This window comes from Petromyzon marinus, chromosome 19, assembly GCF_048934315.1.
Source record: "Petromyzon marinus isolate PM22_M1 ecotype Great Lakes invasive population chromosome 19, UKy_Petmar_22M1.pri1.0, whole genome shotgun sequence".
Lineage (NCBI taxonomy): Eukaryota > Metazoa > Chordata > Hyperoartia > Petromyzontiformes > Petromyzontidae > Petromyzon > Petromyzon marinus.
In genome coordinates this window covers 12,101,675-12,118,070 of record NC_133685.1, presented here as the reverse complement: position 1 = coordinate 12,118,070, position 16,396 = coordinate 12,101,675, and the positions used below count along the sequence as shown (strand labels likewise).

The window sequence follows — 16,396 nt, the reverse complement described above, 5'->3', positions numbered from 1 at the left end:
TCATACCCTTGTATATTGTGAACATGTAACATTTTATTAGTAATATAATACATTTAAATAGCAGTCTCAATGATTGTGGCAAAGAATTTGATATAAATGTACTTCCTTTGAAGGAGGGTCAATTTCACTGCACTTTATTGTATGATATATTGTGGACCAGAGTAAAACCACGTCGTGTTAACATTTTATGAAAGTGCATCAACTTCAGGTACTCAAAATGAGTACAACAGTCTTACGTGTAGTAGACTGAGTCTTTGGAGTTGTGGTTTCTGCCGGGGAAGTCGTAGATTTGGGTGGTGTGCTTGTTGAAAAAGGCACGGATGTGGAAGCTGATGTGAAGAAAGTGCAACAAATGTGCCTTTTAATTTCATATTTACGTCATCAAAAAGTCATTCATTCATTGAAATGTAATGTACTAATTTTACTTTGTGAATGAATAGAATGCTAAATTAAAAATAGTACTTTTATTCAAATAAAATATTCAGTCGCACATTCTCAAACATGCTTTCTTCAAAGTAAAATAAATAAGTCTCAATTCATTCATCAATAACAATTCCTTAAAATATTTTTTTATAACAAATGTGTTGAGTTTTTGTTTTTAATTGTACTTGTGCACCTTCTGCCAATGCATCATCACCAAATCATTTGTTTGATAAAAGTAGTTTTGAGACAGTGCTATAAATATTATACCCTATAATGGTGGGAGTATTTCTCCATTCGACAATATTGACCCGCAAACAAATGCCTACGCCAATGACCAGTTACCCTGAATGCATCTGATCTTGTCATTTCATCCAAGCTAAGCAGTGGTGAGTCTGCTTAGTACTGGGATGGTGACTAATGTAGATCAGAAGGTGTTGTGGGCTTGTGTTACAGGGTGGCCAAGAGATGACATTTCTGCAATGGAACTTTGAATCTCTATGGAGTTTTGAGGGTTAAATGCATGTGTTTCTCCAGATCTCCAGTTTCCTCCCGATGCTACTATCAAATGACCAAATATCCGTATCGAATCCTCGCCTAAAACAATGTTGTCGGACTCATTGATGCTCTCCTAGGTACATATATTACATTATAATCATTATTGTTGTAATATAGCCCAGATAATGACTTTGTTTTAATGTTACTAGCATTTTAGAAGTGTTTAATTGAGTCATCGTATCATGGATTTAAATGTATGATCTCACAAATGTAATAATTATGTTATTACATTTTTATTGACAAGTGGTAATCATTGATTATAGAATCAGCACCTTCCCAAAACTGCAGGAATTACACATGGCTCCAGTTTGAAAAGTAATTTTCAGCAAATACAGTTTGATATTTCCAAGTAAAAACTGTGGATGATGAGCTAAGTGCTCAATAGACGTTGAGTTGTGTAACTATTATAAAGAAAATAATAGAGTTGTGCAAAAACTAGTCGATAACTTCCAGAAATATTAGAAAGAGTAGTGTAGTTATGTTATACATTTGGAGGAAGACTAAAAAACACGGGAAAAGAGCACAATAATGTACACTTACGTGGAGTATGAGTCTTGTGAGTTACGTGAATTTGTGTTGTGGTTTCTTTTGGGGTAGTCGTAGATTCGGGTGGTGTGCTTGGAGGCGCGGATGTGGTAGCTGATGTGAAGAGAGTGCGTCAGATTAGCCTTTTTATTTGCAGAGCACGCAAGACATTAAGCAAAAGCATGATAACAGTGAAACGAGGTAAATTATTTATCCTCACGCAGGCAGGCTTGTACAAGGTTGGCCTGTACGCTGATGTGATTGTGCCAGTCGATTGGATAGAGACGGACATAAGCAGCATCAATTGGGAGAGATGGCTTGAAATAAATGATGATCTCTGAGTGCCCATCAGAGTTGCCTTCAAATATCTGAAAATGACAGTCAGTGCAAATATGGTTTCAAACCTCCTGTCAGTATACTTGCATTGTGATTGTAAAAATATATGAATTATTCTGCAACACTCTTACAATAAACATGTCGTTACTTTTTGAGACCTGTAAAAGTGTTACCTGGTCTATCGGCACCCAAATGATTCCATCAACACTGTAGGACGCTGTAAATTTGGTAACCCACTCATCATTCCTTCCCTTGACTTGGATTCCAATGACCTCAGTGCCTGAAGGAAACTGAAACTGTATGTAGGGGTTGCTGGAAAACAGTAAAAAAAAGATTATTCAAGTTTGCAATTCTACCACCTTATAATATAAAGTAAAACTTTTCCTCATGTGGATGTGTTTGAGGTTCTGACGGCATACTTGTCATCTTTGTCCGGCGTCCAGGATTCATGAGAATCTGGCTCAGAACTTGCTGATTCTGGTGATATTTGCTCATCACTTGAGGATGAATATGTTACCTTGGGGATGGTCATTATGTAATAGCAAGCTGCAATGAGAAAAACTAACTGAATTGACATTTCATACCCTTGTATATTGTGAACATGTAACATTTTATTAGTAATATAATACATTTAAATAGCAGTCTCAATGATTGTGGCAAAGTATTTGATATAAATGTACTTCCTTTGAAGGAGGATCAATTTCACTGCACTCTATTGTATGATATATTGTGGACCAGAGTAAAACCACGTAGTGTTAATATTTTATGTAAGTGTATAAACGTTGGGTACTCAAATGAGTACAACAGTCTTACGTGTAGTAAACTGAGTCTTTGGAGTTGTGGTTTCTGCCGGGGTAGTAGTAGATTCGGATGGTGTGCTTGTAGAAACAGGCACCGATGTGGAAGCTGATGTGAAGAAAGTGCATAAGATTAGCCTTTTATTTTCAGAGCACACAAGACATTAATCAAAAGTATAATTACAGTGAAACAAGGTAAATAATTTACTCTCAGGCTGGCAGGCTTGGAGAAGCTGGACATAAAATTTGATGTGATTGTTCCAGTCAATTGGATAGATACGGATATAAGCAGCATCGCTAGGAATAGGCGGACTGAATTTTATTATTTTCACAGAACTTCCATCAGAGTTTCCCTCAAATATCTGAAAAAAAATCAGTTGAACAAAAGTTAGCCAACACTACTGTATTGTGATTTAAAATTGTTACGAACGGTTGCAAAATATTGTGAAAAGTAACATGTGGTAACATCGTGGGGTCTATAAAAATGTTACCTGGTATAAGGGTACCCATAATGTTCCATCAACACTATAGGAAACTGTGAATTGTGTAACCCACTCTTCCATCTTTCCCTTGATTTGTACACCAATGACTTCATTTCCTGGTGTAAAATTAAACTCTATGTAAGGATATCTGGGGGAAAAAAATGAAAAACAAATAAATTACAATTTTTCATGATTGATATTTTACAGTATAATTAAACATAAATGTTAAGGTGAGTGTTTGTGAGGGAGGAAGGCATACTTGTCATCTTTATCTGGGGTCCATGATTCATGAGAATCCTGCTCAGAACTTTCAGAATCTGGCGATGTTTGCTCATCACTTGAAGAAGAATATTTAATCTTCGGGGTGGACATTATGTAATAGCAAGCTGCATTGAGAAAACCAAAATTTAGATATAATGCTCTATGTATTGTGCACATTAAACATGATGAATATAAGGCATAATGAAACTGGAGTCTTAATGAATGTAGCAACATCTATTAGTGAACTTTTTTAGCTTTCAGTATACTTCTAGGCATTCCATGATAATACTTTTGAACAATATAAATATATTCTAGATTTGAAGCTTTCGTGACTGCAAGGATTCATGCTCTTTGGTTTTTTCGGTCAAGTCACGTAGGTAAAATAAAAAATAAAATAAATGAAAACTAAATCAAATCACGACGTTTCGGAGGCAACACAAGCTTCCGTCTTCAGGTGGAACAGTCACAGCAAAATCAACTGTGTCAAGTGAAAAGCTCTAGGACACACGGGTTTATATACAGGTTAAGGGGGGGGGGGGAGGAGTCAGGAAGGGACGTGGGTGGGGAGGGGGGGGCTCAGTTAAGCCGCCTTTTGTTATCCTGTAGGGGGTTCAGGGAGAGGCGGTGGTGTACTTGCACGTAAAACCACCTTTTGTTATGCTGCAGGGGGTTCGGGGGAGAGCGATGGCGCGCTGCACGGGGGCGAGTACAATTACTGGTATAAACGTAAACGGCTGTATAATTATAAGCCAGCTAAGGTTTGACTTGGTTGATTACATCTTTCCAAAAGTTGCTCAATTTAAAACCATCCTCTCGGTTGAAGTTGTGTCTTTGTTTGTATATCTGGATGGCTTCATGGACAAATCTTTGGTAATAACCGGGAGGTTTGCATAGTACTTTGGTATCGGAGAAAAAATGTCATGAGAACCCGCTGTGTGGAAACAATGATCAGCCACGGCCGAAGAATTCGTTCTGCTGTGTTTCAAATCTGATTTGTGCTCGCGAATTCGGTCAGAAATTTGTCGTTTCGTCTCCCTGATATAGCAGTCACCACAGGTACAACTCAATTTGTAAACACCGGAGTACTGTAAGTCAGGAATGACATCCTTTACGGATGGGATCAGATCACGGATTTTGTGTACTATATTGAACCGGACCTGGATCTTGTGTTTGTTTAGAATTTCAGAACTGTTCACTTGACACAGTTGATTTTGTTCCACCTGAAGACGGAAGCTTGTGTTACCTCCGAAATGTCGTGATTTAATTTAGTTGTTTTCATTTATTTTATTTTTATTTTACCTACGTGACTTTACCGAAAAAAACAAATAGCAATATAATATAATCTGTAATGTTTAAATATTAGGTAAGCAGAGGTAAACCTGATATTGAGAAATACAAATATCTTACACGTAGTTGATTGAGTCTTTGGAGTTGTGTAAATCTCTTTTGTTGTGGTTCCTTTTGGGGTGGTAGATTTAGGTGACGTACTTGTAGAAACAGATGTGGAAGCTGATTTGAAGAAAGTGCATGACATTAGCTTTTTTCTTCTCAGAGCACGCAATACATTAAGCAAAAGATTGATTACAGTGAAACAAGGTAAAGAATGCACCCTCAGGCTGTGGTAGTAGCTAAAATAAATTTAACCATGATTACTAGGAATATATTTTTGAACGTGAAACTAAATAAATGCAGTTTTTTAGTTCAATTAATTCACCTCCGCTGACTTTATCTCACAGCATACAATTAAGTTTAAATAACTTGATTTCATGTGCTTCAGTTTAAAAAAAAATCTCTCGAATGCTATGTCATCATTTGTAAATAAAGTAATGTGCATCTTATCAGCATAGTCTATAAAGCATAAATTAATTCATGTGCTTTAGATATCCTGCCATTATTTTGGTGGTGGATGCAAGGGACAATCATAGGCTGCAGTGGCAACCCACATTATTCGATTTTTAGATGTCATTTCCTTTATTAGAGCATTTGTATCAGATTTAAATTTCGAAAATAGTTATTATAATGCAATTGTTTCTCAAACTTTTTTGGCTCGCGGACCACTCAGCCGATGCAAACATTTCCACGGACCACCCCAGCCAGCCAGCACATCACCCCTGGTGACACAACGCATTCACTTCTCTATCTAAATTACACTCATACTAAATGATTAATATTACCGAACCATAACATTTTTTTGGTAACGCAGCTATAGCGATTTTTTTACGGGGATGGGGTGGGGAATTTTATTTAGATCTTAGGGTTAGGGGTAGTTAATCAGGCTCGTTTACCTAACTTCATTTTTAAATTAAATATAAGTAAAATGTAAATTAATGTCCAAAACCCAAGGTATAAACGTTGTCATTATTGTCCAGATCAACCTGAATCACAGCCCCGCGAACCACTTGGAGGACCGTCGCGGACCACCGGCAGACCACCGGTGGTCTGGGGACCAGACTTTGAGAACCACTGTTATAACACTTGAACAATTTGGTAGAGTTATCCATAGTGCTCACTCCTAGTGATTTCCGTCGTCGCCGAAGTGCTTTCTGAAGTGAATTTCTTGGTGGTAGAATGAGTGCTGGATGATTTTGTAGTGTGTGCAGTGCTGGATGTTGTCTCTTCAACTGAAAAACACAGAACATGAAAATGTGAAAATGTTGCAGGAAAATAGTTTGGGTTTTTAGGGTAATACGGTATCTGTAATTTTTGAAAAAATCTCTTCAGTATTCACTTCCTACCTCTTCACAAATAGTCATATATACATTAGGCACAAATGTAAAATTCTCTGGAGTAATATTTAAGATATAAGGTGTAACATTACAGAAGGTAATGATGTGCCATTCTTGTCTTATTACTTTAGAGGTGGGGAATAGTATATGTTGCGTAGATATTTACTGTGGCACATCTGCATATTGCCAAAAGAAGTGGGTTCTTTTGCAGTATCTTCACAACTGTTTCCAAACAAATTATGATGAGGAGATCAACAGCCAATGCCAGTGTTGCTCCCTCTCCTTTGCCCCATCCCACAACTTCCAAGGTCTGCCTCTACAGTATCCCATCACTTGGCTTCAGGTCTTCCCCTTGATTCCCAACCCTGGGTGCTATTTAAATTTCTGTCAGTAGCCTTTACCCGATTACATGCCCCACGCATGGCAAACCTTACTTGATTACATCCACACAGCTTTTCTGTGATACTTCGTTTTCTAAATTGAGATCCAAATTATCGTGCATGCACCTTTATATTCTGAGGTGAAAAATAAGCTTGTGTTCCATTTTCTTTGTGTCAGCTGACCAATTAATCAGAGCTTAAACACTTGTCTCTTAAAATAAATTACCTTTCTTTTCTTCCAAAGTGGTTAATTGTATAGTCCACCAAAAACCCATCACACTAATAAAACAAGTATTTTGACCTCCCACTCACAATGCCTTGTCTTGTGCACATTACCGTTAAAATACGGAGGGAGCCTAAATAAAAAAAACCACGAGCAATCCACTGAAGTTATTAAAAATAAAGCTCTGCCTTTTACATATATGCTTTGAAACACGTATAAACAATTGTGCATAAAACAACGTTCATTAACAAATAACGATATGGTATGAATCGAGGATTACTTACGAGGCAGTGTAAATTCGGGTAGTGAGTAAGTAAGATCAAGATGTGTAGCCCAAGGAGATGTAGTACTTTTTTTAGTTGATTTTTGAGTGCTTGTATGGGTTTCCGCTGTATAAATAAAAGAATCAAACATTAATTCAGATATGTAACCAAACTAAAAATAACAATTTCCTTTTTCAAAAGTGTACAAAGTAAACTTACTTATTGGTACTTTAGTGGTACTTGGAGAGGAAGTGGATGTCTTCAAAGTCGTTGTCTCAGTAGAAGTTTCAAATGGTGTGGGAGCTAGGAAAGACATAAAATATCGTCAAGTGGCATTACACGATCACACACACTGTCAATATTAGCTGTTCCGTTACTTATGTAGTTATAGTAATTCTATTTTACAGTACTTTTGTCAGTCACACACTCACTTTGGTGCACCTTGAGTGCAATAATATATTTGAATCGATGCATCATTGTGCGTGTAATAGTGCAGCTACTAGAAGTATAAGTTGGTCCATACATGCAAGGAAGTCATAACGATTACAACCCTCTGACCAGTTTTTGTGCAATGAAGCACAACACTTGATACTACTTTAACCTATTTAAACATGTATGTTGAACTTATTTTGGATCGTACGCAGCCAACCTTGATAATCGGAGGTGCGGGGGAAGGAAAACAAACTAAACACAAAAATCTGTTTTGAATCAATTAGTTTTCAATATGGAATTAAGCGTGCATAAACATAGAAGACTTAGTCTATTTCAAGACAATTGACATGGCATTTTATGAAATCAAAAGTAAAAAAAAAAGGATCCCAATACTCAAATAAATTGGAAAGATAATTCAAGAGAAGCAACAAACATGACCACATGATTGTATGTACTTACTGATCTGGCAGTGACAGTAAACTCTGACTTCATAGTTGAGGCACTGAAGTTCTGGTTGCAGTCTGTTATAGCAATGTAGACCGTACATTAAATCACACGTCACGCCATATTGTCCAGCTTCGTCGTACGCCAGGGGGGTGTCCTTTACGCGGCACTGAATTGTCACGGGTGATTCGCAGAAGACATACAATCGACGTAGGTTTGTGAAGCTCTCAAGGTCACCTTCCTTGTCCGTAAAGGGTGAGTCTGAATCCATCCAATCTGACCAGCCATGCTTGATACACCCTGGAGGCAACAACTTTGGGGTTGTACTTGGTGGTAGGGTGGTTGGCGGAGAAGTTGTAGCAATCGTAGTTGTTGGCTGCTCAGTAGTTACCGACTGACAGCAAAATCGCACTTCATAGTCAAAGCAGAGTGGGTAATTAATTTGATCGTCGTTGTGGCATGAAAGACCGCTGTTACTGCAAACCACACCAACTTGATGGGTCGCATACCATTGTACATTCAAACCACTTACACGGCACTCAACACCAGACACAGCAGATTCGTCACAATAAGAGTATTTTAGATGTAATGCGGTGTGGGATTCAAAATCACCACCATTGCCAATTGATGGTGAACCACTATTCATCCACTCTGTCCAGTATCCACCTGCACACTTCTGATACACGTACAGGAAGACAAATGTTTGGTTACAAAATCTACCATAACTGAATGCCAAATAATCAACACTGACATAAAAACCTCGCATATGTAAGTGAACAGACAATATATAATAAAAAAAATAGATTCCTATGTCAGCCTTCTTCTTTCATCTGTTTTTAACGCTCATGTTATAATTCCAAGTGTACGTTGGTGATCAAAAGAATTGCTTTAGGTGGCATGGAGTGGATGGTGTCGAATCAGTCTGAACATGTATACGTACTTGTATCTACACTTTCAATATGTAAGGTATACGTCTGAATACTTTATGGACTATTCAAATAATTAAGTTAAAGCTGTGTTATCCAAAACTCAAATATATAAAACGTTAACTACTGTATTATCAAGGATCATAATGTCAATTACTTATAATTCGGCATCGTTAAAAAATATGCAGCTTCGTCCCCATTTAACAGGATCGGCCAAGTCCAAATGAATTGAAGGATGTACAAAACAATCACCTGTTACATATTTAACAGAAACCAATTTATTTTGTATTTTCAGCTACTTTCACAATGCCCATTAACAATTTAAAATGGTCATCGATGTCTCGAACAAGCACAAATATTGATTTTAACTTCAGTTCAACGTAAACATGTTAGATTCTGCAATCAAATACTTGCCTCTCTGGGTTGCGTAGTACTTTCAGGAGTCTGTGAAGTGGTGGTTTCCAGAGTGGTGATTTCTGGAGTTGGCGTTTCGGGAGTGGTGGTTTTGACAGTGGGGATTTCTGGAGTGGTGGATTCTGTAGTGGTGGTGGTAGTTTCCAGAGTGGTGATTTCTGGAGTTGGTGTTTCTGGAGTGGTGGTTTTGACAGTGGGGATTTCTGGAGTGGTGGATTCTGTAGTGGTGGTGGTAGTTTCCAGAGTGGTGATTTCTGGAGTGGTGGTTTTGACAGTGGGGATTTCTGGAGTGGTGGATTCTGGAGTGGGGGATTCTGGAGTGGTGGTGGTAATTTCTGGAGTAGTTGTTTCTGTAGTGGTGGTTTCCAGAGTGATGATTTTTGGAGTTGGTGTTTCTGGAGTGGTGGTGGTTTCCAGAGTGGTGATTTCTGGAGTTGGTGTTTCTGGAGTGGTGGTTTCCAGAGTGGTGATTTCTGGAATGGTTGTTATTTCTTCAGGTGTTGTTGAAATTTCTTCATACCCTGTGGTGGTTGATTCTGGATATGTACTTTGCGACTTAGTAGTAAATTCTCCTGTCGGACTAATAGTAGTGGGTTTACAAGGCTGGCCTAAACAGTGGATGCGTCCTTTGGAGCAGTAACTGAAACACAGAGTACCACATGTATGGCCACATTGTAAGTGTCTTATGAATTACTGTATATAATATCAGACCTAAATTGATAACAAGAGTCTTTGATTTAAAGCTTTCGTGACTGCAGGGATTCATATTCTTGGTTCTTTCGGTAAAGTCACGTAGAAGGGAAACAATAAAATAATAAAAATATAAAACAATAAAATGATCACGACGTTTCGACTGCAACACAAGCAATCATCATCAGGTGTGAAAACCACAGCAAGAACATTTGAAAAAAGTGGCGTTTTTTTACGTTAGCACCACGGAGAGCGATTTGTCAGTTATTCAGGTGGACGAGTCCATCTATGTTCGGAAAAGATTGTTCACGCTTACGGTGGCTTTCAGACCGCATCCATTATTTTCGTCTCCCCCTCCTCTTTTCCGAACATAGATGGACTCGTCCACCTGAATAACTGACAAATCGCTCTCCGTGGTGCTAACGTTAAAAAAAACCGCCACTTTTTTCAAATTTTCTTGCTGTGGTTTATACACCTAATGATGATTGCTTGTGTTGCAGTCGAAACGTCGTGATAATTTTATTGTTTTATATTTTTATTATTTTATTGTTTCCCTTTTATGTGACTTTACCGAAAGAACCAAGACTATAACAAGAGTCTTGTCTGTAGCATTGATAAAAACAAACCATCACAATTAGCTCATATTACTTTTATTATTTAGTTGCAGTGACATAGTCGCCTGGTTCGCATGGGCCCTGGTGCAAGGAATTAAACAGGGCCCCCTGTCCAATTTCTCCCCTCTATGTAGCGTGATACCTGGGCCTCTCCAGCCCATGGGTCCTGGAGCAGTTGCATACCTTCAAATAGCGATACTACTGGGTTATATGTCACACTTAAACTATTAGAAGTTGCATTATGAAGGTCATAGTATATATACACTATGACCTACTCTTGAATGTTACGTAGTATGGTCTTAAAAATATGCTTCACAACAATGTAATTGGGTAATGCTGTGCTGAAATTACATTGTGAAAAGATGTGGAGCATACACACAAGCCAAATGGGAAGTGTGATAATCCTAAGGCTTTTAATTTGCATGCTACATTTTAAAATTACTTAAAACTCTTTCTATACACGGTTTAAACCTTTTTCATTTGACCTTGTTGGCTATTTATTTATCATCATATAGTATTTACTATATGGGCACAAAGTATAATTTTTTACCCTATTCTTTGGTTCTTTCGGTAAAGCCACGTAAATAGCAAAATAATAATAATAACAAGCGCTTGTGTTGCAATCGAAACGTCGCTTGTGTTGCGATCGAAACGTAATTATTATTCACTTCATTATTATTTTTCTATCTACGTGACTTTACCGAAAGAACCAAAGAATATGAATTCCTGCAGTCACGAAAGCTTTAAGTCCAAATTATTATCTTGTTGCACAGCATAAGCTCGCATAAGGCTTTGCATCCAGCTGAGATAGCTGGATGCAAAGCCACACTACTGTTGGATGAGGGCTCAACATTGCATGTTTACTGGGCAGTAGCTTATATAAACAGTGCCGATACAGTCATTTACAAATACTCTCATCTTGTATTATGTACCTATTCTGTAAAAGTTTGTAATTTTAACAAAAATGAAACACAGCACAAAAAGTATTTAATTAATGAGCTACAGAACAATTCTAATTATTTGACAAAAATAGAGAGGCATGCGTATTGACATTGGGTAAATGATAACTCGTGAAGACTATGCACACGCATACTAGGAAATGTTACGATCTCCAAAGTTGTAAATTTAATTACAGTGTCTTATTTACAACCAATTACATCTTGAAATACATGAGGCAGCTCTACCTACGTAAATGTTTTTTCTTCATTGATCGGGTGTTCTTACCATGTGTGACACTTGTCTGACATTGATGGTATCACAGCGCCTTCCTTGTATTTTATTCCAGCCACAATTATACAGAATACGCACTCGTCCTCCTTGACACAGCTTTTCTCGGACTCATCCAAAACCTGGTGTCGCGGAGACATTCACAAGGAGAGCAACAAATCAACTGCACTACTCAAATGGTTTCATTCGTTGTACATTCTTACGCTCAGCTTGTTCAAATTGTAGTTGCTAACGAGGCCATTGACAGGTAAAACATTGAACAAAAGCAAGACAACAGCAGCCCCTTTTGCCGATCTACTGTTGGATGAGGGCCTCTCCCCACACCGTGCGAGTTATGCGGGTTATATGACCATACTTCACCGCGCTGGTCAGTGCGGGTTGGTTAATGCGGAGAGCGCACATGTGGGAGCAGAGGAGTACAGTATACAACAATGGATTTTTTTCAAATTTTCTCGCTGTGGTTTTCACACCTGGTGATGATTGCTTATGTTGCAGTCGAAACGTCGTGAGAATTTTATTGTTTTATATTTTTATTATTTTATTGCTTCCCTTCTACGTGACTTTACCGAACGAACCAAGAATATGAATCCCTGCAGTCACGAAAGCTTTGAATCAAAATGTAGGATTATGAGTGTTTAGCATATGGGACGAAACCGGAATACCCAGAGACAATCCACCAAGTCGATGATGTGAAACCACTCTAAGGTTTGCGTTCACAAACACTTTCTTTTCTTTCGGTAAAGTCACGTAGAAGGGAAACAATAAAATCATAATAAATAAATAAAAATATATAAAACAATACAATTCCCACGACGTTTCGACTGCAACACAATCGATTGCTTGTGTTGCAGTCGAAACGTCGTGAGAATTTTATTGTTTTATATATATTATTTTTGTTTTATTGTTTCCCTTCTACGTGACTTTACTGAAAGAACCAAGAATATGAATCCCTGCAGTCACGAAAGCTTTAAATCGAAACTTTCTGTTCTGCCATCACATGTCCACCTCCAAGCACAGCAGGTTATAAAGATTCACAGTTCAGCGTGATTCACCAACCCTTGCCTCTAAAGCGCTAGATTACAGGTGTGTGGCGGCATGTGTGCTCATTTATGCGGTATTCAGGAAAAAAAACTATTTTAAGGTTTATTAAATGTATTCATGCAGGATGCTTACGTAGCCATCGGGACAAGCACAGCCCTCCACGCAGCTGTCCTTGCAGTTAGACAAGACGTCATTATAGAACATGGCATTGCTGCATGTCTTGGGACACGCTGAGGTGCAAGCTGAGTACTCCATTGGGCAGTGGCCGCATTGCATAGCTAAGGATGGAACATGAAAGAGAGAAAACATGGTCACAAGGGATATGCAAACAGCTTCAAAGTGCGTTGTTTTATCTGGTTAATGAACAACCTCAGACCTAATTTAACATTTTCTATTATAACATTATATATCAGTAGTCTATTAAACACACAAAACAAAAAGCCATTATTTTTCAGCATTTTCTTCAGCATTAACGCATGAGTCAACCTCCCAATTAAATAAAAATGTCATGATTTAGGGCTGTCATTGATACTAAGAATCAGGTCCTTTTTTACAAAGTGGTGACTACATGGCATGCAACATAAACAAATACAAAGTTTTGCATTTTTATTATTCCTTTTCATTGCATATATAAGCGAGCTAGAAGAATCAATATGAATTGATGAATCATTTAATTAATTTCTTCACCACTATTAAATGTATACAAGTAAAAAATAAAAAATAAAGTTTAGTGTAATATCCTATTCCCATTATTCTATATGATTAGCATCTGGTAATTTTAATATCTAATACCTTAACTCGGTGAATACAGGTTAGATCACGAAATAAAACGATTACAAATTGCCCCCTGTGGTCGAATACTTTCGTTAGATGAAATTGTGAAGAAGTTTGGGAGTGTAGCCTCGTGATTGCTACAGAAATATCTCCCAATTCTGGCAATTTTTTTTCAACAATAAAAAAGATATAATTGCCGTGTTGTGCTGATCTTCTATTTGTACGTAGGAGGCATCTTATAAAATGAAGAGGTGATTATGTGAATAGTCCTTAGCATTTACAAGCCAGATCAAAAAGTGACCACAAGAGAAAGATGAGGGTTGTTTGAAAACTATATCAAGTACACCTCCGAGGTCTGTTCTGGGAGACATGTCCAACAATTCCACGCGCAACCAACGTCGACATCACAACAAAAATCAAGTGGCACAGCTTTGGAGGCAATCTAGAAGCCAACGGCACTTCACTTACGGCAGAGTTCGTCGCTCCTCCACTCGATGGGCACACCGTTTGCACTGCACTCGTAGGCGTACGCCGCAATGGCCGTGCACAGGCACTCGCAGTCACCGCCGCTATCGCAGCCACACGCATCGTAGAGGCAGCGGTCAACGTACGGCGCCACAGCGACCACGCCTTGACAGTCGGCGAACAGAGATGAGCGGAGCACGCCGCACTTGCGCTGCGACCACGCAGCCCGGTGAGGGTGCGTCAGGCACGTGTCGTTGATGACCACGGCCGGTGCGCAGTACGCGTGCACCTGCGTCGCATGGCACGCAGTGGGGGAGAACGGCAGGGGGGGAGGGGGGCGGAAGGTGTGGGGGTAAGGGGGGGGGGGTTGATAAATCGAGGGGCAGGAGGAGGGTTGGGATTTGAGACAGAATTGTTGAGTTCATCAAATGCAACTCGCAACAACAAACTGCACAGTGAAAGGCATTGGTAGTGGCAAAAGGGTCTGTGGCAGCATTTTCTCGACTGACATTTTTTTTTCAAACTTGGACAGTATTTACAGTTGTATCGAGTGTAATATAATAGACAAGGCTATTATTCCCACCTTCCAGCTGTCACCGAATATGTTTGGCATCTCTTCAGGTGGTCCTGCAGCTGGTGTCACAAAGTCATCATTCTGATCACCATTGAAGTTTCCACATAAGCCTTCCACCTGTGGGATTAGATGCAAATATGATTACAACAAATATAAAAGTGCAATTGTCACCATAGATATTGCTAAGAATAAATATAATTATTGTCTTTGCTAGTTATAGAATTGTACCATTTGCTTTTAATATCTACATTCTTCATGACAGCTAATTTAGAGTCCCCAATTCCTGTCGCGCTTGGAAGAGTTGAGACTCAAGCTGGGCAAACGATGGTTCCAAACTACACATATCAGGAACACTACTTAGAACCCTACTTACTTTCTTGCTTGCTTCCATCCTTTCAAATCTAAACACACGAAGGATTCTCTGACCCCCGATGCAATGAAGAGCAAAGCACATCCGTGTGTGCGGGCAGCTCACGTACCAAACCCATGTATTTGGGGTGAAGCCTGATGTAGAGCCGTGTGCTGTAGTCCCACTGGATGGACACGCCGATGGGAGTGTCGACGAACAGGTAGAGACCTGCGCGGCGAATGATGAAATTGCCGGTGGGGTCCACGACATTTTTCCCCCGCACCAGATCTATCTTGAAGATATCGCCGTTGTGAGCACGCCAGTACTTGAGACCGATGTTCTTGGTGCAAGTTACACCGCTGCTGCCGCACGGCACGTTCTCGACCGTGAGGACGAAGCCGTCGTTGTCCACGTCGCCCATGTCGGTCAAGTTTAAGCTGCTGTAGTCTATCAGGCTGTAGATTGTCCGCGCAAGCACATACTGGCAGTTGCCCTGGAAGTCATAGGCACGTCCGTCGAAGGTCTTGTAATGCGGGTCGCCATACACCGAGCACACGCCCGGGCAGCGCTTGTGCTCACACTCCCAAACCTGTCCATTGCACACACTGTAGTGCAGAAAAGAAACAAAATGAATCCAGTTATCATCAATGTGTGCTTTTTGTAAACACTTTCAATCTCATGATGAAAGTGTTAATATGCATTAGCTCTGTCCGTCTCGTCGTTCAATCCATAACAGGGGTGGGGGCTCTAACACTTTATTAAATATGATCCAGTACCAATTAATATTTGGTCTAAAAAAGTTGTGTTGCTCTGAGGGACCAACCCCCGATTGATATCTGGCAAAATTGATCAAGTGTCACCCAAAATTTGAAGCAAGCCAGAGGAAGACATATTTTCAACAACGAACAACTGTTGAAAAGAGTTACGAAACCCATGCGGATGGACATTTCTTTAATCAAAGGAATTTAGAAGATGTTGCCTTCTTGAGAAGAGACAGGGACTGGTGGTATGGACAGCTCAAGCTATGCAGCAGTTACAGTGAGTGTGTATATGTGCTGAACCACTGCCTAACATCGAACTCGCTGCTGGGACATTGTCCAACAAGCACATTACAAGGACACTATCCCTACAGCACCCATGCTACTGTTAATCATAGCTTGCCCCTTTAAAGCGGTTAATTCTCAAATATATAGTCCATGATGAACTCCTTATATAAACACTGCCAAGTGTTCCTGCTTCTCAGTTACTGAGTGTGTCTGTGTTTAGGAGTGTTGGTTGAGAAAGTTTTCAATGTAACAATTTTAAATGGGCTACAGCAATATTGCAGTAGTTCTCAGACTGTGCTATGAATGTGATGACCCATGAGTTACATTCCCGGCCACGGTTAACATGAGTGCCCAACGATATCTTAATTGGTTCTGGGTCTCCCCTCCCTACCCTCCCCCCACCTCTTTACCAACACCCAATGACCAGTA

At 39.4% G+C, this 16,396-nt stretch overlaps 1 protein-coding gene across 1 annotated transcript in view; it reads right to left on the bottom strand.

Annotated features, from left to right (window-relative positions):
* Window positions 1-16,396, bottom strand: part of LOC116943709 (uncharacterized) — a 48,810-nt gene that overhangs the window by 9,628 nt on the left and 22,786 nt on the right. The window contains exons 20-39 of the mRNA XM_076067970.1: window positions 15,052-15,526; window positions 14,582-14,689; window positions 14,002-14,287; window positions 12,892-13,037; window positions 11,716-11,840; window positions 9,188-9,827; window positions 7,863-8,523; window positions 7,191-7,274; window positions 6,993-7,097; window positions 5,890-6,000; window positions 4,787-4,888; window positions 3,378-3,504; window positions 3,128-3,266; window positions 2,845-2,998; window positions 2,653-2,745; window positions 2,259-2,385; window positions 2,013-2,151; window positions 1,724-1,871; window positions 1,519-1,617; window positions 237-329 (exon numbers count right to left, since the gene is read on the bottom strand). Coding sequence (XP_075924085.1) covers window positions 237-329; window positions 1,519-1,617; window positions 1,724-1,871; window positions 2,013-2,151; window positions 2,259-2,385; window positions 2,653-2,745; window positions 2,845-2,998; window positions 3,128-3,266; window positions 3,378-3,504; window positions 4,787-4,888; window positions 5,890-6,000; window positions 6,993-7,097; window positions 7,191-7,274; window positions 7,863-8,523; window positions 9,188-9,827; window positions 11,716-11,840; window positions 12,892-13,037; window positions 14,002-14,287; window positions 14,582-14,689; window positions 15,052-15,526 — 3,962 coding nt within the window. The remainder of the gene's footprint in view (window positions 1-236; window positions 330-1,518; window positions 1,618-1,723; window positions 1,872-2,012; window positions 2,152-2,258; window positions 2,386-2,652; window positions 2,746-2,844; window positions 2,999-3,127; window positions 3,267-3,377; window positions 3,505-4,786; window positions 4,889-5,889; window positions 6,001-6,992; window positions 7,098-7,190; window positions 7,275-7,862; window positions 8,524-9,187; window positions 9,828-11,715; window positions 11,841-12,891; window positions 13,038-14,001; window positions 14,288-14,581; window positions 14,690-15,051; window positions 15,527-16,396) is intronic.